General features: G+C 37.3%; 2 protein-coding genes across 3 annotated transcripts in view; one reads left to right on the top strand and one right to left on the bottom strand.

The window, feature by feature from the left end:
* LOC140161245 (phosphatidylinositol 4,5-bisphosphate 3-kinase catalytic subunit beta isoform-like) overlaps positions 1 to 12,099 on the bottom strand; it is a 38,240-nt gene extending 26,141 nt beyond the window's left edge. For both annotated transcript variants that reach the window (XM_072184701.1, XM_072184702.1), the window contains exon 1: positions 11,919 to 12,099. The gene's annotated coding sequence lies outside the window, so the exon portion shown is untranslated. The remainder of the gene's footprint in view (positions 1 to 11,918) is intronic.
* A 538-nt stretch (positions 12,100 to 12,637) lies between these two features.
* LOC140161239 (carbohydrate sulfotransferase 15-like) overlaps positions 12,638 to 24,943 on the top strand; it is a 69,912-nt gene continuing 57,606 nt past the window's right edge. Inside the window, exons 1-4 of the mRNA XM_072184697.1 lie at positions 12,638 to 12,790; positions 18,265 to 18,590; positions 18,772 to 18,982; positions 20,217 to 20,306. Coding sequence (XP_072040798.1) covers positions 12,775 to 12,790; positions 18,265 to 18,590; positions 18,772 to 18,982; positions 20,217 to 20,306 — 643 coding nt within the window. The 5' untranslated portion in view covers positions 12,638 to 12,774. The remainder of the gene's footprint in view (positions 12,791 to 18,264; positions 18,591 to 18,771; positions 18,983 to 20,216; positions 20,307 to 24,943) is intronic.

Here is a 24,943-nt window from a genome sequence, read left to right as displayed (position 1 = left end):
CTCTTGCCTTTCTAATTTATATCAATGATCTTCCTAATTATGTAACACATTGTAAAGTAAGTATGTATGCTGATGATACTGTAATATATTATTCTTCTAATGAAATTAATGATATTTTTAGCAGTATAAATAATGATCTTAACACCATCAACAAATGGCTTCAAAGTAATAAACTTAGTCTAAACACTGGCAAAACAGAATTCATGTTAATAGGCTCAAGACAAAGGTTACATTCAGTAAAAGAAGATATTAATAATGCAGATGTCCATGTTCATATAAATGGTGTTAATATTAAGAGGGTGCAAGAGAGCAAACACCTTGGTGTTATTATTGATGATACTTTGTCTTGGAACCAACAAATTGATACTGTGCGTAAAAAAGCTCTCAAAGGAATGTTCATGCTAAAAAAATGTAGATCTAATTTCCTCATTGAAGATATTTTGAAGATGGTTTATAATTCAATTGTTCTGCCTCATCTTGAATATTGTAACATTGTTTGGGGAAATTGTAGTATTTCTGTAGCAAACACGTCTACAAATTATCCAAAACAGGGCTGCACGTATAATTTGTAATGCTAAATGGGACACATCTAGTAATATAGTTCTTGATCAACTTGGTTGGAAACCAGTTTCTAATCGGCAGCAGTACAATTGTTCTGTTTTAACATATAAGATTTTGAATAACTTGTCACCTCCGTACTTAACTCACATTTTCAATTCCAGAGAATCATTACAACTTTCGCCAGAGTAAATTTAATGTTAAGATCCCTCAACCGAGGACAGATTATAAGAAACGTAGTTTATCATATAGAGGTGGAATCATCTGGAACAATTTAGATGAAACTATTCAAAAATCCATGACCTTACATATTTTCAAAAATAATGCTAAAGGCCATGTGTTTTGAACTGGTACACTGATAGCCTGGAGCTGTGACATTGGCGCGAGATTTTTATACGTTCTTGCCAATTTTAGTTCACATCATGATACCCTATATAGGTAAAATACATATCAAATTAAAGCTATTGATGAGCTCTTTAAAATGGTACCATAGGTTTGCACATACCATGTAAACTTCTAAAGTTAGGACTGTTAAAGTAAAAAAATGACAGGGTGGAGCCGTGGCTCCCACACGGTGGCTCCCACACGTCAAAATTTAGAATGGGATTCTGCTAATTTACCAATAGCTTGTTACCTACCTGAAATGATTTAACTCAGCTAATTTAACTTTCATTTCATCATTGGCATGTGCATTATTAAAGATAACTGTATAATTTAGGCCTATAATCAGTTTATTAAAGTTTAGAGGTTGGAAGTTGATGGAGCCCTGGAGCAGAATTACGACTGTTGCCTTGCAGAAAGGCAAAATGTTCATACCGCAAAATTGGTAAAATCATGTCGTATGTATTCTAGTTGGTGAAATTATTAATTAATTAATACTTTTTATTATTATAAGTGCAATTGAAAAATACTTTTGCTTGTCCCTATAGTAAGTTTTAAAAGCAATTAAGTTTTAGAATTGTTTGGGCTGGAGCCTTAAATGCGAAGAAAAAGAAGGACAAAAGTGCTGAGCAAAATTTGCAATAAAAAAATCAAATCTGAACTGAACACTCTGGTAATTATTTTGGCAAAAATCACAACAGAGTGAATGTGACACTGACCTAGGCCTAGTTTACCATGTGTAAGATCAATAATGCCACCATCACAGGCTATGTGGAACCCTTTTGTTCCATCATATTTGGAACAGATACTGAAGAATTTGATGATGACAATATGGGCATTTCTGAGGAATTGATAAAGAGACAATGATTCGCTTACAAAGTTAATTTTGAAAGACTCTGTTGTAGCACTAAAGCCATCATCAGATAGTAACAGAGAATATTTTCTCTTTCATGTTACATCTGATGGTGTCATCACTCATCAAACTAACTGAAACTATCCATGTTTCAGAATATGGACACACCTAATTTCCCGGTGCAAAAGTTATTGAAGGCTATTGGCTCTATACTAAAACCACCAGAGAAGATTGCTTTTATAAGAAACTTATGAAGGAAACCATAGTGCCCAAGGAAAGTGTTCTTTATGTAGGTGTGGATTTACAAGACAAAGGAAATTCACCAGAGTTGTACCTTCTGAAGTCCGTAATGAATGCGAGATCATGTGTTCCATTTCCGTGTAACATACCGGTACTAGATTCTCTCTTTAAACTGCCCCATTATTACAAAAAGATTGTTAAATTTTCCTTTATCAATCAGTTAGAAAACATTGTACATGTGTTTTTGTGCAAAAAAGAGTCTTGTAACATAAATTGTAATTATTTGTACATGCATTATCAATATCATTAAGAGTTTAAAAAAAATTTGTACATTTTTATGCGTTCCGACAAAATGTTCGCGCCATGGAAAATCTATAGCAGGTAGCATAGTAAAAGTACACATTTTCTGAAAGCTCTAGCTCTATAGAGCTCAAATATAATGTTCTTTTTGATGTGGCATATAAGATCAAAAAAAAAAATCACACAAAATTCAGAAAAATTTTCATGAAAAATCTCACTTTCTTCTTGCAATATCTCCCTAACCATTAGCCCCCATAAAACAATGTCATTTTTGGATTCCTTGTGAAATTTCCTTGCAGAATATGTATACTTTTCCTGTAGTAGCATACACAACCACTGAAATAATTAGTTTCAAATGAAAATTGGCGTATTTCTCGGAACAGAAAAAGTGAACTTTTCATGTCACGCGAAAATCTACCAGTTCAAAACGCGTGGCCTAAAAGTGTATATTTTTAACTGTTGTTTAAATCTATCAATTTTATGATGATGTAAATTTTATTTGTACTTTGTTTATTAATATTTTGTATGTTATGTTATGTCCACGGCCCCAAGGAAGAACAACTTTGTAGTTAGGGGAAAAAGTTCACTTTGGTGACCACTCTCTGGCTAGTAAGGTTTGACGATTGATTCGACTTCTATGGACCATTTAGAAAATAAATAGCCACCATGTCCCTCGCGAAAATCCCGGCATTTTTTCGCTAGAGGCCAAAATCCAAAATGGCCGCCACCAGCATTTTGAAAATTTAAGTTTTGAACCAGAGGACCTATAATCATGCACAAAGACACTTTTTCGGATATGTCGAATACAAGGATTCCGATTCTGACATTAGTTTGACATTACGGCATCATTTTCACCCATAAATCCAAGATGGTGGCCGGCACCATCTTGAAAAATTTAGCTTTGAACAAGAGGACCTTAAATCGTGTACAAAGACACTTTTTGGATAAGTCGACCACAAGGATTTCAAATTTGACATTACTTTGACATTACGAACTCATATTTATCCAGAAATCCAAGATGGTGGCACATGGTATCATCTTGAAAAAAAAAAGTTTTGAACCAGATTACCTAAAATCGTGTACAAAGACACTTTTTCCGGTAAGTCGACCCCAAGAAATCCGAATCTGACATTAATTTGACGTTACAAAATAATTTTTGCCCAGAAATCCAAGATGGCCCCATTTAATAGAGCGTAAATGTGATTTTTGAATGAAAACAGAAGCATAAATGTGTCATTTCCGCCTTATCTGGGGTTCATGTCCCTTATATGGGGTTTAAACTGCCTTATCTTGGGTTTGCATCCCTTATCTAGGGATAAGGCGCCTTACCTGTGGTTTAGACGGCCTTATCCTGGGTTTACGTTCCTTACCTGTGGCTAAGATGCCTTAACCTTAGCATATCGCAGTCTAAACCCAGATAAGGCATTTAAACCCCAGATAATGCGCCGTAACCCCAGATAAGGGACGTAGACCGCCGATAAAGCAGTCCAACCCCCAAATAAGGCGCTTTAACCCTAAATGAGGAACATAAACCTAAGATAAGGCATCTAAACCCCACATAAGGTGCCCAAACTCTAGATACGGGTCGTTAACCCCAGATAAGGGTCGTAAACCTCAGATAAGACATCTAAACCCAAGATAAGGCGCCTTAACCCCAGATAAGAGACGTAAACTCAGATATGACAGTTTAAACCCCGATTAGGCGCCCGTAACCCCAGATAAGGGACGTACACCTCAGATAAACCAGTCCCAACCCCAAATAAGGCGCCTTAACCATAAAAAAGGAACATAAACCTAATATAAGAGAAGTAAACCCCAGACAGCGCCTTATCTGGGGTTTAGACTGCCATATCTGAGTTTACGTCTCTTATCTGGGGTTAAGGCGCCTTATCTTGGGTTTAGATGCCTTATCTGAGGTTTACGACCCTTATCTGGGGTTAACAACCCTTATCTAGAGTTAAGGCACCTTATGTGGGGTTTAGATGCCTTTTATGGGGTTTTAAGAGTGTGATCGGAAATTGGGTAACATTTGGTGAAAAATTAGGATTTATTCAAATTTCCATAAAAAATGGTTTTAATTTGGTGGAAAGGATTATATTTTAATAATCTAAAAGAAAAAAGGAAAATTTGTCTCAAATTTTGTGTTTTCCGTGCTGCTAAAGTTGCGTGCATTATTTGTAGCGTGAGGGACAGACACTATGTTGCATTATTATGAAAATACTTCTCTTAGAAAGAGATTAGATGCTATTGTCAATTTTTGTTTACAGATTATTAGTACAACCCTTGCCACAGGAAATATCAATGAGATTTTTTTTTGGATGTCTTCCAGAAGATAGGAGGGGTCATGGAAGGTGAACCCTAGAAATTTTGTCCGTCCCTCACGGATAAAAATCCAAAAAAGTTTTTTCTCTGAGAAACATTTCAAGGAATTAAATTAGCATATACCCTATCTATCAATATTAATGCTCACCTCAATAGAGATAAAGAAACTAAAATTCTCAATCTTTAAATCTAAGAGTTATTAGTCCTTAATTTATGTGAGGGACGGACATGTCCGTCCCTAACACTAACTTATTTTGGATGTACAGGTACCAATGTATGTTGAGTGAAAATATTTTTGTTTACATATCAATAGTGCAACCCCTGCCACATGAAATATCAATGAGATTTTTAATTAGATGTCTTTCAGAAGAGAGTTGGAGGTTATGGAAGGTGAATGCTAGAAATTTTGTCCGTCCCTCACGGATAAAAATCCAAAAAAGCGGTTTCTCCGAGAAATATTCTAAGGAATTAAAATAGCATACACCCTATCTATCAATATTAGTGCTCACCTTACTAGAGATAAAGAAACTAAAATTACCAATCTTTAAATCTAAGAGTTATTAGTCCTTAATTAATTAAGGGACCGACATGTCCGTCCCTCACACTAACTGATTTTGGATGTACAGGTACCAATGTATGTTGAGTGAAAATATTTGGCCACTAAATATTAAACCCAATTCTTCTACCCAGTCAGAGAGTCTGTCTAAAACAAATTCAGGCCAATCCCAGAAGGTCATGCTCCCAAATATTTGGAATTGAAGGTCCTGTTGCTAAAAAAGGGTCTGTCCGTCCCTCACACCAACTTATTAAAATTAATATTATTGTAAATTACTGCTTCTTTATCAGTAAAACTACAATTGGGTGTTGAAAACAAACAGCATGAAGTAAAATTTCTAGGTGTAATTTGAAATTAAAAGTGAAATACACACTGAATAAGATATTTAGGCCATCATATGTCCGTCCCTCACAGACAAGCTGTCCGTCCCTCACACAAGTATTTAGGGGGTATTATCATATGATATTTCCACTGAACTTGAATTATTTTGACAACTGCATTTCATTTAGATGTCAAGGATAGCATTAGTGGTGGATTTGGAGAAATCTTGCCAAATTTGAAATTTTGTAACATTTTGTCCGTCCCTCACATAGAAAATGTCCGTCCCTCACATAAACTTTGGACCCGCTTCTTCGACGCCTTGAAAACAAACTGAGTCAAATTTCTTAATTTTTGGAGAGATGGAACAGTACTCTTTCATGAAAAGTATATATTGATTAAACATGTGTATAAGTTTCAATAGAAAACTTGAAGATGTAACTAATGGTGGTGATTGCTTATTCTATTGATTTCCGTCCCTCACACATGAAAATTTTGTATAGTGAAATAATTGATGCACATGTGGCAACATTTTCATGCGTGAAATAACTATTGGTTGAAGGGTTATATATTAACCTAACTTAAAGGAATAAATGTTAACAAGGGTTAATTAAACACAGCAATTAATCTATTGATGTCCGTCCCTCACGTGAGGGACGGATTCCGATCACACTCTTTATGTTCCTTATTTAGGGTTAAGGCGACTTATTTGGGGTTTAGACTGCTTTATCTGGGGTCTACGTTGCTTATCTGGGGTTTATATGCCTTATCTGGGTTTAGACTGCGATATGCTAAGTTTAAGGCATGTTAGCCACAGGTAAGGAACGTAAACCCAGGATAAGGCCGTCTAAACCACAGATAAGGCGCCTTATCCCTAGATAAGGGATGTAAACCCAAGATAAGGCAGTTGAAACCCCATATAAGAGACATGAACCCCAGATAAGGCGGAAATGACACATTTATGCTTCTGTTTTCATTCAAAAATCACATTTACGCTCTACCAAATGGGGGCCATCTTGGATTTCTGGGCAAAAAATTATTTTGTAACGTCAAATTAATGTCAGATTCGGTTTTCTTGGGGCCGGAAAAAGTGTCTTTGTACACGATTTTAGGTAATCTGGTTCAAAACTTATTTTTTTCAAGATGGCGCCGGCGGTCACCATCTTGGATTTCTGGATAAATATGAGTTCGTAATGTCAAAGTAATGTCAAATTTGAAATCCTTGTGGTCGACTTATCCAAAAAAGTGTCTTTGTACACGATTTAAGGTCCTCTTGTTCAAAACATAATTTTTCAAGATGGTGCCGGCCACCATCTTGGATTTATGGGTGAAAATGATGCCGTAATGTCAAACTAATGTCAGAATCGGAATCCTTGTACTCGACATATCCGAAAAAGTGTCTTTGTGCATGATTATAGGTCCTCTGGTTCAAAACTTAGATTTTCAAAATGGTGGTGGCGGCCATTTTGGATTTTGGCCTCTAGCGAAAAATGCCGGGATTTTCGCGAGGGACATGGTGGCTATTTTTTTCTAAATGGTCCATAGAAGTCGAATCAATCGTCAAACCTTACTAGCCAGAGAGTGGTCACCAAAGTGAACTTTTTCCCCTAACTATTGTTGATTTGGGCCTCCGTGGTGAAATAAAGCTTCCTATCCTATCCTATCCTATCCTAATCACTTTACACGCTGCTATGACATGCCACTATTGCAAAAAGGAAAAAAACAACATTTTAATTCATCTTACAATAAGAATAAAACTATAGCTTTCCCTTGTAATTAACCCCTTGACCTTGTTGATAAATATAATTCCCCAATATCAGCAATCCAAGGGTTCACCACTTAGAACGCAAAATCTGGGTCATGCAGTCATGAACAGAAAGATACAAGGTATTCTAAATGTAATAGTATTTTCATAGACCTTAAAATCAATGTAGGAAATAAAGGTGAAAATTTTCTTTCCATGCATCTATTGGGGATTTTTCTGGCTGTCTAAAGAGGTGGGGTTGATGATTCTGTCACCCCGGGATGGGTGGACAGCATCTGGCTAACACTTTGGGCGCAAGTCAGCATATCGTTATCAATTTTCAAACACATAAAAAAATTCTATGTGAAGTAGGCCTGGCATTTTCGGTACCAGGCGATTTTTCGGCGGGTAACCGGGTACCAAATTGCAACCAAAAAAAAAAAAAAATAGTTTTATTTATTTTTCCGGTTTTGTAGTAGGCCTATCCCTGAACCTAGACCTAAATGCTAGGATCATTCATGGTTGAAATAAAAAAAAAAATTTGCACGATGTTTTGTGTTTTTAATATGAAAATAGGGTATTTCCTGCCCGGGTAATGTAATCTCGGGCGGGTACCTGCGAGCCTGCCCGCAAATGCCAGCCTTAAGGCGAGTGAAAGTCGATTCCGAGTTTATCGTCCCCGCCAGCGTCACTTTTTGGTAACCAAAAACACCCGCGTCAAATTTTCAAAAATGCCAAAATAATTCATTATTTTCAAAGTATCAGTGTTTTCACCAGTTTTAGCAATTGGAAACATATATTTTTGTTTGTAAAACATATAAATTCATAACTTGAAAGCAAAACGAGGCCCTTTTCTAACTTTTCTAGTCCCTACCCATATAAAAACATGTTTATAAACAACATGTATGAGTGTGGCTTTAAATCAACACGCATTTTAGGTCAATAATGAAATCTGATGAAATAATGAAAAATGAAAAATGAAAAAGTCACCTCACCAACCGGGGAAAAAAAAGGGACGATAATCTCGGAATTAACTTTCATTGGCCTAATGTGAAGTTTATTGTTACCAAAATTTATTTTCCGACTTTATCCTAAGATGTATCTTCAGGAGCTAAGATTAAAGTAATTTGAAGAGACAAGCCCTTTATCGATGTGTAATTTGAGCAAATCTTTCTGGACTAAATAGTCCGTGACTGATTGGCTTTGCCTTTGTTTACTTCCCTGTTTATACGCTTCACTGATTCAAACTCAATTTGAGATAGCTGGCTATCCTTATACCAAGAATATTATGGCCAGGATTGAGCCTAGTCCGAATAATCAGTCCCAGAACAAAATATTAATTTCTGACATGATCGTGTTCTGGGTCTGAACTGCTTCCATTCGAAATCTTGATGGCAAATTGTACAAAAGCACATGCATGGTCCTACTTCACAGTTTTTTAATCCCCTATTTATTCATGTTGTGTGAATCAGTCTGTTGTGGACCATCTTCTGATACTTCAGTGTTTGGACAAGCGGAACAGTTTTGACAGGCCTTTTGTCTACCTCTCTGTTTGTAAACAGATGAGGTGGTCACAATTGTCATCCTTGCCGAACAGGAAAGTCAGCGTAATAGTACGGCACTGGATTGAGCCTTGCATGCTTGAGCCTCAAGTTGAGGGAGGGGGGCTTCTTGATCAAATTGATTGCCCTTTTTGTTCAGCTTTTTTTTGCAAATTATAAATACTGATCAGCATGAATAGGTATAATACAAAAAAAATTGAACTTTTTTTGATTCTCATCAAAGTAATCTCATATTAAAGAGGTAAATGAAAGAAAACTGATGAGGCATAAATGAATGTCATACGACATGTGGTTGCGGAGATATGCTAATTTGAATGTCTCAATTTTTCAGCCAATTTCCTGTACAAACTTTTTGTGCATGCACATATTAAAATGCTTATAGGCCTATACTGTTCATTGTGAGTAGGGGGCCTACACAATTTTAAGAAACAAGCACTTGCTATTTACCGGTACTGAACTGTAAATGTAATCCTAGATTGATTGAATTTGAATTGATGTGAACATAAGGGCCTATCATTTTCTTTTGGAAGGGGGGGTCCCAAATATACAGGGGGTCATAATTTTTGGAAAGAAAAAAAAGGGGGGTCATGAAATTTTTGATGACCAAAATGTAGGGAGTCGCAAGATGACCACAGATAGTGTGTTTATCTTATTCAAAAAGACTGAATACAATTTTAGCCTCTTCAGGGGGTACGTACCGGTACATGACTTGTAAGGTGTATCAGTGGGTGGTGGGGGAGGGGTCATAAAAGTTTGTTGCCGAAATAGGGTGGTCGCAATTTTATTGATGCTGACTTTTTGGAAATTTGGGCGCCCCACAGAAAATGATAGCCCCCTAATATACAAATGAACATGTATGAGTAACATCTTGTTTTATTTCTGTTTTCTGATGCAGATTCCAGCTTTGACAGAGGATGGAAACCAGGGACTGTCTTTTGGAATTTGCAGGAGAGCATTACATAGCTCTTCTAGAGCCTTCAAGAGCTGTTTAGAACATTTACAATAAAATGTAGTGAGAGAATGGTCAACCAAGCTAAAAATCACTCTCCGATTTAAGGAGAGCAGAAGAGAGCGATTGCTCTCGCTCTCCTCAAAAGGCAGTCCCTGGGAAACCACAGTGAGGGCCAACAGCAATTACAGCATATGCAAAAATAAAGAAAAACTTCTTAAAAAAAAAAATGAAATTTGTGTTGAAGTGTCTTATTATTTTTTTGTCATTGAAAAACTCACGGTTTTGATACTACCCACCCGAGTACACCTTTTCATTGATACAAGGGGGGGGAGGGGGGGTAATTTGTTTGAGGGGGCACCCTTTAAAATGTTTAATTATTAAAAGCACTAGCTGATGCATTCACCCCCTCCCCCAGGAAAATGTTTTTGAGCAGGCACCCTTTGGAGCACTGGCTGGCGCATGCTCCCTATTCTGAAGATCATTGCGGAAACTCGAGGGTCACTTGATCAACAGAATGGGGTCACTCCTGCTCAAGTATGAACCCCACCCCACCCCTTCCCCAGCTTAAGTTTAAGGGGGGGGGGGGGAATTTGTTTGAGGGCGCACCCTTTAAAATGTTTAATTATTATAAGCACTAGCTGATGCATTCACCCCCTCCCCCAGGAAAATGTTTTTGAGCAGGCACCCTTTGGAGCACTGGCTGGCGCGTGCTCCCTATTCCGAAGATCATTGCGGAAACTCGAGGGCCAGTTCACTTGATCATCAGAATGGGGTCACTCCTGCTCAAGTATGAACCCCCCTGCCCCCATCCCCAGCTTAAGTTTTGTCTTTGAGCAGGCACCCTTTGGAGCACTGGCCGGCCCATGCTCCCTATTCCAAAGATCATTGCGGAAACTCGAGGGCCAGTTCACTTGATCATTAGAATGGGGTCACTCCTGCTCAAGTTACCCCCCCCATGACGTGGCGTCATAGGACTACGCCCCCATCAATTTGAACATTTAGGCAATCAAATAGGAAAATGGCCAAAAACGGCTTGTATCCCCCGCCATCATACCCGATGTGCCCACAATCATTCATGCGTCTATAGCAAAAATCTGATAGCGCTATGCATGATGGGATAGGAATAGAAAAGGTCCAAATTTGCTTCTTCCCCCGACTCATAGTCGGCACAGAGTGAGAATCTATCCCAGCATCCATGCACAGCATGAGCCCATTCAATTATACGCAAACCATGCCGGGTTAAACATGTTCACTCACTGGCAAAAGTAGCCAAATTCGTACTACACAAAGTCCCCAGTTCACTCACTTTTTGCGCAAGGCATCCATCCAATCTCATCAAAACAAACATTTTTATGTACAAAAAACTACCTTTATTCACCGCGTGCTCCATTTAACTTACCGCTCAACTCCGTTATTTAGATATTTGGAGAGTAATTTCCGAAAAAAAATAGATCAAAATCGTCACTTTCAAACCCACTAGAAAGTCGCCAAAATTTGCCGCGACCACGTGCGAATCATCTGACCTCTTCCGGGTTATGATCAAGTTCAACCTTTTGACTTGACCTTAGCTTTGGAACTGTTTTTAACTCGATCTAATTCCCCAAAAATTTTTTTCAAAAACATCGCCGTAAAATTTACTACCGGTAATGAATTTCCAAAATGGCGCCGGTGCGCGATTTCCCTATGCTGAGAGAGGCTGAATATTGCGCATGCTCAGGTAAGGAATGCTCACATACCTAGCATGAATGATCAGAATTCAGATTGATCCAGTTCCAGGTGTTAATTGATATTGACAACAAAAATGAATTCTGAATCTGATTGAGGACCTTTTTATATGTCTATAATTTAAACATGATAAACTACACATGATGCCAACACAACAGCCAAGGTCAGGACAACAAAAAACCTGGGGATCGCAATCGCATGATAAATCATGCATTTCCATGTTTCATGGCCATATAAATTATAATAGCATGATGATGATCACTGAGAATCGAAATGCACCAATGATGATTGAATGAATGATATAAAACTAAGTAAACACATGAAACATGGATTATGATCTGTTCCCCTGTTGGCATGGTTGGAGACTGAATTTTGACATCATTTTATATTTTTAATTTTAAGCTTACCTTACAGACTCTCCTTTTGTTAGTTTTCAGATCGCTCTCTATTATGGTGAACTAGCTCCATTTTGGCTTTAAGCGTGGCGTTTGCATTATTTCAATTACAGTTTGTTTAATTTTATCAAGGCCATTTCCGTAAGAAACTGAAGCACCAAACCAACCAGGAAGTTCAATAAATTTGTTTATGATCAACTTTGACCCTTGCGGTTTAGTTGGAATTGAGGGCGTTAAATTAACTTTTTCTACACGCAGGGGTTACTGACAAGGAGGCTAATTATAGTTTGACTCACTCTAAAGTGGGTCCCCGGGAATGGGCCTGCAATAAATTAATAATTATTTATGATACTTCGAGAAGCTTAATTTATATGGATGAAAATTCTAATAATAAAAATAATAGGCATACTATTCAAGAATTACAATTAGGCCTAAAATGAAGACGCAATGCATATTTTCTAAATCATCGGTGATACCACGGCATCCCGAAGCTCATCCATGCAGGCACCAGTAACGCTTCAGTGCACTGAGAAACGAAAGGTTTTGGCATTTGTTTGATCTCTGGTTTTTGTTAAACAAATCATCTCAATCCAAATGACCACTTATTATTTAATTCCTGAATTTTGAAGGTCATTCCGTTTCTCACATAGTAGGGCCTACCGTACATCAATACAGAATCACCTGGTGAATGTTCAGTCACAAAAATGTTGCGTTTCATAGGCCCCTATAGGCCTACGTGTTGAAGGTCTATGGTTTCATATCCTAAATTTTTTTGGTAAAATCAATGGGTTGTTGATGTAGGCCTACATAGGCATAGTTACCTCAGTTGGATACACTGAACACATAGGACTGAAGTGAAATCAAGAAGATGGAGCATAGAGTTGGTAAGTAGGCCTGTGTAGTTGTGGTTTTGTTAACTTTAGGGCCCGTTCAATATTTTCGTGCCACTATTGATAGTCCAATAAGGGGGCTATAATTTTCTTCGGAAGGTGGGCCAGTCCCAAATTTACAAAAAGTCGGCGTCAATAAAATTGCGACCCCCTATTTCGGCAACAAAATGTTATGCCCCCACCCCCTGTACAAAATTGTATTGAAGTCAGATTTTTTTGAATAAAACAAACACACTATCTGTGGTCGTCTTGTGAATCCCAACATTTTGGTCATCAAAAATTGTATGACCCCCCCTATTTTTCTTTCCAAAAATGTATGACCCTCCCAGTATATTTGGGTTCCCTCACCTTCCGAAGATAACGGATAGCCCCCTAAATTGATTGAAATTGATTATTTAGTACACCGGTCCACCTAGTCCGAATATAATAATCAGACCCAGACTGAACAAAATATTAATTTCTGACATGATCGTGTTCTGGTGCACCGTGGGAGTGGGACAGAAAAAACGAATTTTCGTGTTTTCCTCTTGGCGTTAGGTTAAAACTTTTAGATCCCCCCTAAAGTTTTTCTCCATTTAAACCATGAGTGTAGGCCTATATATATATATGCATTTAAAACTTAAGAGGGTTTATCCGATAGACTCAGATGGTAGGTGGAAGATGGGGGTCAGCAAATTTTGTTCATATTTTGTCAATCAAACATGTGTCCATGAGTATTTACAGTGGAGATATTAAAAATTTTGAGGACCCCCACTGGGAGATACTGGACCCCCTCAAATTGACCCCCATGATTGTCTTCTCAGACACAAAAACTTTGAAATGTGCACTAACTTTTGATTAGGGCCACGTAATAACGCGCATCTGCAGACATTTTATTTATACTTCACAGTAATAATACACATTTTGTCTCGACATAACAATTAAAAATTCTTTGTACAACATTTGGGTTGTTCCATTTTCAGAGAGGGGTGTAATGGCCTTTTCAGCAATTGTGTAAATGTGGAAAATCCTAATTTTGAAGCAAAGTTTGCAAGATGATTGTGAGAGTTCCTCAATATTTTTGTCAAAGTTATTTACTTGTTGGATAAAGTAGATATAGGTTGATCAATTGAGCAAATAAAAATCGTGGAGACTTTTTCCGTTTTAAAATGAGCACATCTTACTTTATGCTCTTTTTCAGAAAAGTGCAAAATACTAATTTTGAAGCAAAGTTTGCAAGATGATTGTGAGAGTTCCTCAATATTTTTGTCAAAGTTATTTACTTGTTGGATAAAGTAGATATAGGTTGAACAATTGAGCAAATAAAAATCGTGGAGACTTTTTCCGTTTTAAAATGAGCACATCTTACTTTATGCTCTTTTTCAGAAAAGTGCAAAATTGCGATATTTTCATGCTAAACTCAGGTACGGTGATTTTTCTAAGTTTAAAAATGAAATTTGATGAAAAGGAGCCTATCAGAAGTAAACAACATCAACAAAACTATTACATAATAAATTGGGGCCTAAATTGTGTTGGATAAATGCTTATAGAACAGGACTATTCTATAAAGGGGTTCAGTACCCCGGGTCAGTACTAAAATTCTGTCTCTGCTGATTTAAAAATAATCTTGCTTTATGCACCCTCAAATGAATATTACCTTTTTCTTCCAAGGAACGCAGGTAGGCCCTACAATAATTATTTTCTATCACTATGTAGTTAACAACAAAGACAATAATATATTGGAACACTACATTGATCAAGTAGGGGTGTTATTGTGTTAAACATAAAACGCTTATGTATCTATGATTCTCGATTTTGAAATACCAAAATGCTGACACATTATATGGATTTTGGGGTTTGTATTGAGGATCCTTTGATGGTCAATATACTAGTAAACTGCTCTCTTTCATCTGAGTGACCTCTGTCTATTAAGGGGGTGCAGACCACCAAATAACCTCTCCATCATAGTGAAAAGCATGTAAAAATCAACATTTTTAAGCGGCAATTCTACCACGCATGACAATAGTTTTCTTTATTTTTAGCTGTATTAAATAAAGCCTAAATTTTCACTTAAGCTCCAATTTTGTCTATCTTTACAGGTAAGGTTCAGTTTTTATTAACAAATGTTAGAAAGTGATGGCTGCTATTTCAACATCGAAATTAGTACTAAAACGGGCTCTGTTAGCAGTTATTCGGAGAGGGCCTATACTTTTCTTGTGAAATCGAATTTGCTTAATGTTACTGGGGAAATTCGCTTAAATATTAGTATAAATGGCCATTGCCATGACAACTGCCTTCTTTGAAATCTCCAATACATGTAGCTTAAAATTAAAGAATCCATGTATATCAATAGTATACTTATAAAGTGTAATACAAACTTTTTAAATGCAACAAATTGCTCAAAATGAAGAAAATGGGTCAATTTGGGGTCAAACTGCCCAAAATTCAAAGATCATAGATTACTGGGGAAATTCGCTTAAATATTAGTATAAATGGCCATTGCCATGGCAATTGCCTTCCCTTTGAAATCTCCTAATACATGTAACTTACAATTAAAGAATCCATATATATCAATAATATACTCATTAAGTGTAATACAAACTTTTTTAATGCAACAAATTGCTCAAAATTTGGGGTCAAACTGCCCAAAATTCAAAGGTCATAGGTCACAGAAAAATGTTGTTGCTGTCATCTGGGATGAGGGAGGCAACAAAAGTTGGTATATTGGGTTTTACCTTGATGATAATGGGGATGAAACGCGGGGGACAAAACCTTCGAGTGGATCACCTGATGCGCGTTGGTACTGATACCGGAGATGAAAGTTAGCAGCGACCACATGGCACTGATGATGATATCTAGGACACTATCATGCAGCAGTTTGAGATTGTGCCTGTGACACTTATCAGTTTTCATAGCAACATAACAAGTAGCCATTAATATTATGGTTTTTTTTTGTAAATTTTACCTCATATTGTGGAGATGTCCTTACAAATTTTACTCCCAAATAGCCAGTATTGGGGATAACAAATTTTCTTTCCCTCATCTTATTTTAACATACCACTGTCACCGTAGAAGGTCAAGGGTCAATACACATGGCTTAGTTGGAGCTCTCACTGACAGTGTAAAAAAAGAGATCAGGAAAAGAGAATTTATTATCCCTGATACTGGCTATTCCGGGTAAAATGTTTAGGTCATGTTCACATGATGAGGGAATTTGTCAAATGTTACTGGGGAAATTTGCTTTAAAATTAGTGGAAACTGCCTTCTCTTTGAATTATCCTAGCTCACAATTAAAGAAGCCTCATATAATCAGTAATTAAAGTGTAATACAAACTTTTGTAATGCAAGAAATTGCTAAAAATGTAAATACAATAAAATCCATTAAACTATCAAAATTGTATAAAAGTCTGCAGTGCAAAAATCTACATTTTTACTTGATGTAACGTATGTTGTGTGTCTATTTCGTTTTTCCAATTTATAGTGTTATGTAAGTTTTAACCTGTTGTCTAGCTTTTTCTGTAATTTAAATATGAGGTCTATGGGCCTGGTTCAAAATTTGGGTAAAAAAGGTGCATTGGGTCAGAAATGGTCGTAACTCAACACATGAAGATTTGAGACTTTTTCTAACTGCATAAATAGATTGATTGACCAAAAAAAAACATCATTTTTGGATTTTTGCTGTGCACATTCTTTTTTTAAACCCAGGCTTAACATTTTGTAATTTCATGTTGAGATAGGCCTAGGTTAAATAGAACATACAAAAACCTTATCCCGAAGCAAAACAAAACAAGTCCCATTTATAGCCCACTCCTAGCATTAAGTTCCACCCCCAGGTTATTAGGATTTAGTACTTTGGGGTATGGGGCCCTACTAGGTCTAGTTCCTACAGCTTAAGTACTGCTGCATGTGAAATGATTAAGAATCAGAATAGGAGCTTGTGATTTTCATAATAATCATAATACCACTAACATGTATGAATATGAGCTTGTGACATGATGAGAGGGGCTCATATTCAAGGAGCATTATCTACTGGCGATTTTACCAATATGCTGTAAAAGAGAAACCCCTACCCCTGTGCTTGATTTGCATTCTTAAATGTGGTTCTTTACTCCTCAATGGAATAACTGACTATTGGCTCAAGAAAAGGGACTGCTACAGTGAAAAGATCTTATATTTGATGTTGGCGTTATATATACAGCATCATTATACCAATGTCACATATTGGGAATATCCATGTTTGTGTTCTATGAAAAGTAAAAAAGTCTCCATGATTTTTATTGCATTATATAAATGACCTATGTACAGAGGTATTCTCCTGTAATGAACAATTTGAGAAAGATTGAGGAACTCCTACAATGACGTCACAAAGTAGAGGGATATTTCACTTTTTTTCAAAAGTTGTAAAATGTGAAATATGGGCCCCACCCTGTTCATAAATGGAACATCCCAATATAAACATTTGTTGTTTTATATTTTTGATAAAGACAAAGGATAAAAGAAGATGTGTAGAAAAATTTACTTTCATAGATGCTTGTCTTAGGTGCCAAAAAATTGTTCAAAAATGGCATAAAACGGAATTTTACAAGTCAGGGAAATACGTGTTAGGGGGCATATTTTAGGGGGCCCATATTTCTCAGGAGGGGGCATAGCAGATTTTTTTATACTGATTATTATGAACACTTATCCAAACTTATTAAATTGCCAAAATATGGTTGAAATTTGCTGACCCCCATCTTCCACCTTTTTCCCATGGCATCAGTATTTCTCAGAAAATCTCTCTTAACACCCCCTCATGGTTCACGATTCCGGCCCTACCCCTATAAAAGCGGACCCCCTTAGAACTCCACGCGAGGGGAGCCTGGGTCACAATTTTATTGACGCCGACTTTAGAAAAATATACCCCCCCCCCCGAAGAAAACGATAGCCCCTTTATGCAATTTTGTATCATTTTTTCATGTTTTTCCAGGCTTTGAAAGCGAAACATTTGCATAACGCGCTATGCAAATATTGTTGTTGTTGTTGTTTTGCATAAAATTACTTTAACTTACTTTATTAATTAATTAATTTGAGATTACCTTTGGCTATCACAAAGGAAAGCAAAAGACAATTTCACCTCGATCATACACCCTAAAAAATAAAGGTTCCTTTTTTTTGTCCTCTCAGGAGACCCCCCCCCCCTCCGTAGAACCCTCCCTCTTGAAACTCTAAAAAGGGTTCTTTAATTTTGGAGAACCCTTAAAGGTTCTCTAAAGAACCGAAAATGGTTCTTTATCACGTTTTTTGGGACATTTTCGACCATTTTTGGTTCTTTTAGAACCTCTAAGGGTTCTCCTGGGAGGACAATTTTAGAACCTTTATTTCTTAGAGTGTAGGCGAGATTACTAGCTTATTAGTGTGAAATAAAAACTTTTCGCGCGCTTTGTAACAGACCGGAATAGCCTTTGAAGTAACAAACAAACGGTTAGAATTTACTTTTCTTTCGTCCACAGAAAAGAGAATTTGTTGGCGTGTTTTCCTTGCTGTCCTCACTTCATCTTTGATTTTCCTCTTATCATTCGGGATCAGTCTCAACAACACAGCACCATCTGTAGCACAGACACAAAACAAATTATTAGAAATTACTTTTAAATCTGTCCAAAATCTGTCCAATATAACATCACGTCCAAGATATCAAATGCCGAACAATCCAGACAACCAGCCGATAATAAAGGAAGTCGAGAAGAAGGATATTGGAATCACAAAAGGTTCGCATAGAAAGGAGACACAACCAAGTCAGGATATGATTAGGGAAGAAATTATGAAATATTATTCAAAGGTAAGCCTGTCAACAGTATTGCTGATTTTGAAAAATACCTATAGGACAACAGTAAACCTTCGAAACTGGGACAAAGAACAGTAATTAATAATAATTGATTTACGGATTCAGGTATATTTTTTAAAGCTGGTGCTAAATTATAAATCTACAAGTCGATTGATCAGAACATTGCAAATTTCAGCTCATGAACAGGTTTAAGACGAAACAATTCCTACCTGACTACAAAAATCCATGTGTTTTGGAGAAAGAGAAGATTCGATGCCTTCCATACTTTTACCTGATTGGTGCTCCTAAGTCAGGCACTACGGACCTGTGGTGGAATATCGTCAGGCATCCGTCAGTTGTCCGACGGGTTAAAGAAGGAAGTTGGTGGACCAACGAGGAAAAAACATGTAAGTATTTAATATTTGTTTGTAAGATCTTCCTGAAGCAAAATCACGCGAGAAGCTATAGTTAAGGGATATATCAAAACAATTTAACGTAACTGTTGACATATTTCTTTTTATGCAAATCCAATAAAAATGAAGATGTTAAACTCATATATTTAGTGACGTTTCAACACTACACTAGTGGTTTCATCAGACTGGCAACTCATCACATCTGACTGCTTCCTTTTATAGGCAACGGGAACCGCTATAGAGGGCGTGATGAGTTGCTCAAAGATGTTGTTAGCCCGGGTTGTTAGTGAACTTGTTACGGTGAGTAGGCCCCTCGCCCTTGTTTAGAGTGTCTTTCCTCAACAAAAAGCAGAGGCGATCTATGAAATCCCTTGCGGGGAATGTGCTGGTACTTACATCGGAGAAACCGGGCGTCCTTTCGGCGTTCGCATCAAAGAACACCAAAAAGAGGTGGAGAAATTTGAAACTATAAAGCCCTACACACGAGCCAGCCGCACGTTATCTATCACAGACATTCACAAGTCAGCTATCGCCGATCATGTTGCCTCTACAATCATTCCATCAATTGGGAGGACTCAAAAGTCATCGACAGAGAAGCTAACAAGACCACTAGGTGGCTGAAAGAAGCCATCTGTAAAACGCCGAAAAGGAAAAGACACTCTAAACGTAAAGCCGAGGGGGCCTATTCACTCAACAACATCTTTAACCAACTCATCACGCCCTCTATAGCGGTTCCTGTTGCCTATAAAAGGAAGCAGTCAGATGTGATGAGTTGCCAGTCTGACCACTATGTGAGTTTAACATCTTCTTTTTTATTGAATGTTCAATGTAGTTGCGCAAAGACTAAGACTGTAATAAACGTAGTCAAACATGTGATTTTCCATGTTTCTTTGATTTTAATTGACTTCGCACAACTACTCGGCTCACAAAGTCCCGGGCACTGGGTCCTTAATAGTGGTCACACGACAGTGATTTTACAGCATTTTGACCAAATGCCTCATAATTTTTTAATCTAGTGGCATTTTTCAAACTGTATACTTCATTTTGATACACCCTGTATAGAGTGTGTCGAAATGGAACTTTTTATTGGAATTACAGGGGATAAATAAGCATATAAACAACACAATAATGGACGTTTGTGTCACCTTTTGTTTGTCTAATTTCAAATTTCTCCCTCTCTTTAAAATTGCTTTTTGATTAGATTTCTTTTCATTTATCATTTATATAGATTGGTATATTTCTAATTATTTGGATAAGCAACATAGTCTGGTAGAAAGAGCCAACAAGTCATCAACGGCACGAGCAAGTCTCATTATCGGTAAGTCTGCTTATATCAAATATCAACAAAGTCTCACAACATAAATTATGATTTCCTGTACGCTTGCGATGTTTCTCCTTCGATAGCTGGCTGCCGACTACCCAGATATGTAGTCCGGCACGCTCAAAAATATAGATGAACTACATGAGAAGGCTCCTTCAGGTCCACCATTTGGAAACTTTAAATGGTCTAGATATAAGTTGCGAGCCCGGGGACTTCAATATAAAATGGATATATAGGTGTAGGGCTGACACTTTCCCCGGGACGCTTTCACAGTAAGGGGTATTCGGTGAGAGCATATAAAAAATATGGGGTCATTGGGTAAGAACATGACCTTTTTTAATGGCACCTTTGGACGAGATCCAAACAGCGCCACAGAAACATCGAACATTAAATTTCTAGTTCTAAATGGCTCATATGGTCTTTGTTTTCAAAATCAAAAATGAAAGTTGCTGTTCAAATTGAAAAATATAAAGGGTCTTTGGGTGACAGATCAAATGGAAAAATAAGGGGTCTTCGCGTGAGAGAGCATGTATTCGTAATAAGAGGTCTTTGGGTGACAGCGACGCTGAAAAAGGGTGTCTTAACTGCCATACATTCGCGTCACCTCACCCCCCCCCGATGCGTAGCGAGCAAGACACTTTGCATATGTGCACGTTTCTGTAGTGTTTTCCTATAAGCCATTTTAGAGCGTGTTAATGTAAAAGGTCCCGTAAAGTGTGCCACAAATGGCTTCCCCGCCCCCCTGCCAACCCCCAACCCCCAATTTTACCGTCCCCCATAGCTCATAATTATTGCACAGCCCCTTATGTGTCCCTTCCCTCTTCTATAAATGCAATATTCCGATTGAGCAGGTGGTTAGAACACTAGTCTAAAGCCAATTTCGCATCCGGTTTGTCAATTATTGAAATGTAATTTTGACATGCTTTATCGCCCATCACATTATGCATTGGTATATACAATTGAAAACTGTTAAATAAACTGAAATGGGTGTTTGTACATTTTTGCAAAGTAATACCATCTTGCGTATATCAGTAATTTTGGTTAATCTTATTTTTGTAAATCCCAATAGTTTGTGCCTGTAATCGTATAGATTCGTTTTTATATTTTTAGTTTGTTCCCTAATATCGGTCTGTAACACAGATCCTGGAAATAACATACTAAAATCCAAGCCCTCGTTTTGTTTAATTAATGTAAAATTAACTGCTAATATAAGGTGCACATGGACCTAATGAAAATAGCACGTCTGTTTGTAAACGCGTTAGACGGAAAGTTTCGAAATCACCCGGCCCATATATTTGAAATCGGGTCTTAAAATCTCAACACGATTGAAATGATAAAGTTTCAACATCTTCAACTACATTTTTCTCTTTCGGTGTCCTTGATATATATTAGACATTCCCATCAAAAAACGCATGCTCTTTCAGGTTGGCGATGTTGTCTCCGATGTGAAGAGATTCTGCTATTAAACGACGGATACAGCAGGCCCCATGGCACTTCGGAAAACGCGGTAAAATGAGCGAAATCGCTCAAAAAAGCTAAAATCGCCAAAGATCACTACAAAATCTGGCAGATAAGCTTAAAATCTTGAAAATGGTGGAAAAAGAGGATAGATTCTGCAAATAGAGGATAGATTCAGCAAATAATGTTGCGATTTACCGCGTTTTCCGAAGTGACATGGGGGCTTACAGCCCGAGGGATACAGATACAAAAACTAATATAAGCTTTAGTTTATCAATGACGCAAGAATCCAATTTGAGAATTTATTCTTGCCCATTTGATGACGTTAATATCCTATTTGAGCAATAATTCTAATTCTATAAATATATCAATCTAACAGTTTCCTCAGTATTAAAGGCCCATTCAGTGGTTTGCCTATCCGGACGATCGTAAAAATCATCAAAATTCAAGATTTTGGTACCTTTGTCATTGTCATATATAGATACCCAGCCTGCTAGTTGTTCAGCCGAATGCCGTGTATAACTATTTAAGACAAAATAAGGCATTTTACATGAATCTGTAATTTATATACTGACAGTATATAAATTACCTAAAGCTACATGTATTTGAATGGGGCTTCAACTTAGTCAATACTTCTGTTTTCTTCGGTGTTTTTTTTTTGAAAAAAATTTTGCATTTCAAAAATATCAAATGGCAATTTTATGACATATCCTTCACTTAAGGGAGGTGTAATGAGCGTGAACCAAGTTTGGATTTCAGAGGGAGTGTGCCTGTAACAGACACAGCCACCAGAAAAGGACCAGCTCAGATCGCGCGCCAAATAAGGACTAGCTCAGATCGCGCGCCAAATAAGCCTTGGAAAAAAATAGGCAGAGCTGGGAATCGAACCCGGGACCTCCCTTTTATAAAACTCAGTGCGTTACCACTAACTCAACTGTCTATTAGCTGTGAGAAGTTTGATAGTAATCCTTGATATTGCTGAATAGAATAAATCAATACTGAGAGGCCTATTTATCTAATGTACGATGCTATTCAAAAATTCTAATAGAAGTTCCATAGGGCCTATAAACTAGGAATATAATGTGAAATGACTATCAATCAAGTATTCAAGTTATAAACAATCGGGTCAACAATCAATAATAAACCGATGAATCATGGAATATTACTAATAACTTACTAATCTACCAAATAAATAAATAAATAAATAAATCAGTAAATAAATAAATAGGCATAGGCCTAAATAAATAAATAAATACATAATGCAGAATGCAGTTAGTATTTTAGTTAGAAAATTCCAAACATTCTATTATAATTTTCTGCTATGCACACGAACCTGTGCTTTTAATATCCGCGCCTAATCAATAATGGGTCTTTCACCATGCTCACACCATGTTAAACTACTGACTGTATCCCTGTAGGATTATCTACTGACCAGATGCTAAACAACTCCGTAAAGTGGATGCTTTTACATTACCCAATCAAGTCTACATATCAAGGTCATAGCAGGGCAGTTACAAAGAATGGTCAAAGGTCAACGTTTCCAAAGAAGTATAGATGTTGACGCAAGCTTTCGTGCGGGAAACATAAAAACATTCTCCCCAGTCGGCGCTGACTGCGCTGAAGTCTATAGCTGTTCTAAAATCAGTTCCAGACCCGGTTTCCAGACGCAAATTTGTATGTTGTTACACTGAATTCAAAGTAATTTTATCATCAAGTGACCCACATAGAGGAATACGACATGTATCGTGAGCCAATCTGCATTCTGTTGCCTGCAAAAGCCAACGATCAGGTAAAAATTATAAAAGTAGCGTGACTAGATATTCGTGTTATTTTCATGATAAGCTTAAAACGCGTTGAAAACGCCAAATTGCAGTCACAAAATATATAATATTAGTAAATCACCAAAGCAAATGGTAACGTAGGTATGTGGAAAACAACTGCAATAACAATAACAAACTATGTGCCCAAAGAGTTGTCTTTGGCATGTCGCTTTTTTGAAATATACACCAAAAATATCAAAGTTTGGAAAAACGCCCCAAAATTTAAAACAAACACAAACCTTCCAAAATAAATACATATTCGCACTCCGCGGCCCAGTCACTACCTGTGACTTGGGGTAACTCGTTGCTTCCCCTCTCCAGATACATGTACTTCAAGTTCGCCCCTACTCCACGCCTTAAGCACTTGATGCACAATTTTAATTTTTTACACTTTCGCTAGCTGGGATCGCTGATGGGACTTTAATGTATATATTATATTAAAGCAGGTGCGTAATTTATCACGTATGTCTACATGTGTGGCATTTAACTGAAAGCCCTTTATAAGCTATTATAATAAAATATAGTAAAAGCACATCACAAATGTAAATAGCTCAATGTTGATGTATGGTTTCAAGGTCAGTGTTACTTATGTTAGTGATCACTTGAAATGTCACTGTTTTTCATGTGAAATAAAATTAATAATTAGCATATTCTCTGGTATAATAGGCTACCTGGCACTCACTAGGAAGATGGAAATTTCAAACAAAAACACCGCTGTAATTCCCCGTAAATAGATGGCAACAGCATGTATATCAATACCTGGGTTGGTGTGTGTTGGGGGTGTGTATATGAGGTTTTGAAGATAGGGTCTTAGTTTTACAGGTCTTAGTTTTGTAGACAGGGTCTTAGTTTTTGGGTCTTAGGTCTTAGTTTTGTAGACACCCTATGAGGAGGGGACAAAAACTGCTTACATGTATAAAGCTTTGGCATAAACACCACCACATTCTCAAAAGAGTGGTCGTCGGGGGTGACCCTGTGTGAATTCATCTCTAATGCGATTGATGGACCGGATTTAGTGCATTTAACGTGAGAAAAAATGGCCCTATTGATGGATTTGGGCGAATGCATTGTATCCTTGCACCACCTGGCTACATGTCTGCACATACGACCCACAAACAAGCGCTGACGCTAAACACGCCCCTCTCACGACCCCCCTCACATCCACACACCCACACTTATTTGAAGTTATATGAGCTAAAACAGAAAAGGTCAGAAACCGCATCCACACCCAGCAACATCTTGTTCATTCATTTTTTCATCACTGGATACACGTATTGGTGATAAACAACAATTTTATGACCAAGGTCAACTTTCCTTGTTCCGGAGTGCCTAGTAAAAATATCTTCATGAATATGT

The sequence above is a fragment of the Amphiura filiformis genome, chromosome 9, assembly GCF_039555335.1.
Source record: "Amphiura filiformis chromosome 9, Afil_fr2py, whole genome shotgun sequence".
In the NCBI taxonomy this organism is placed as follows: Eukaryota; Metazoa; Echinodermata; class Ophiuroidea; order Amphilepidida; family Amphiuridae; genus Amphiura; species Amphiura filiformis.
The sequence above is the reverse complement of the archived record's forward strand: the minus strand, read 5'-3'. Positions and strand labels throughout refer to the sequence as shown.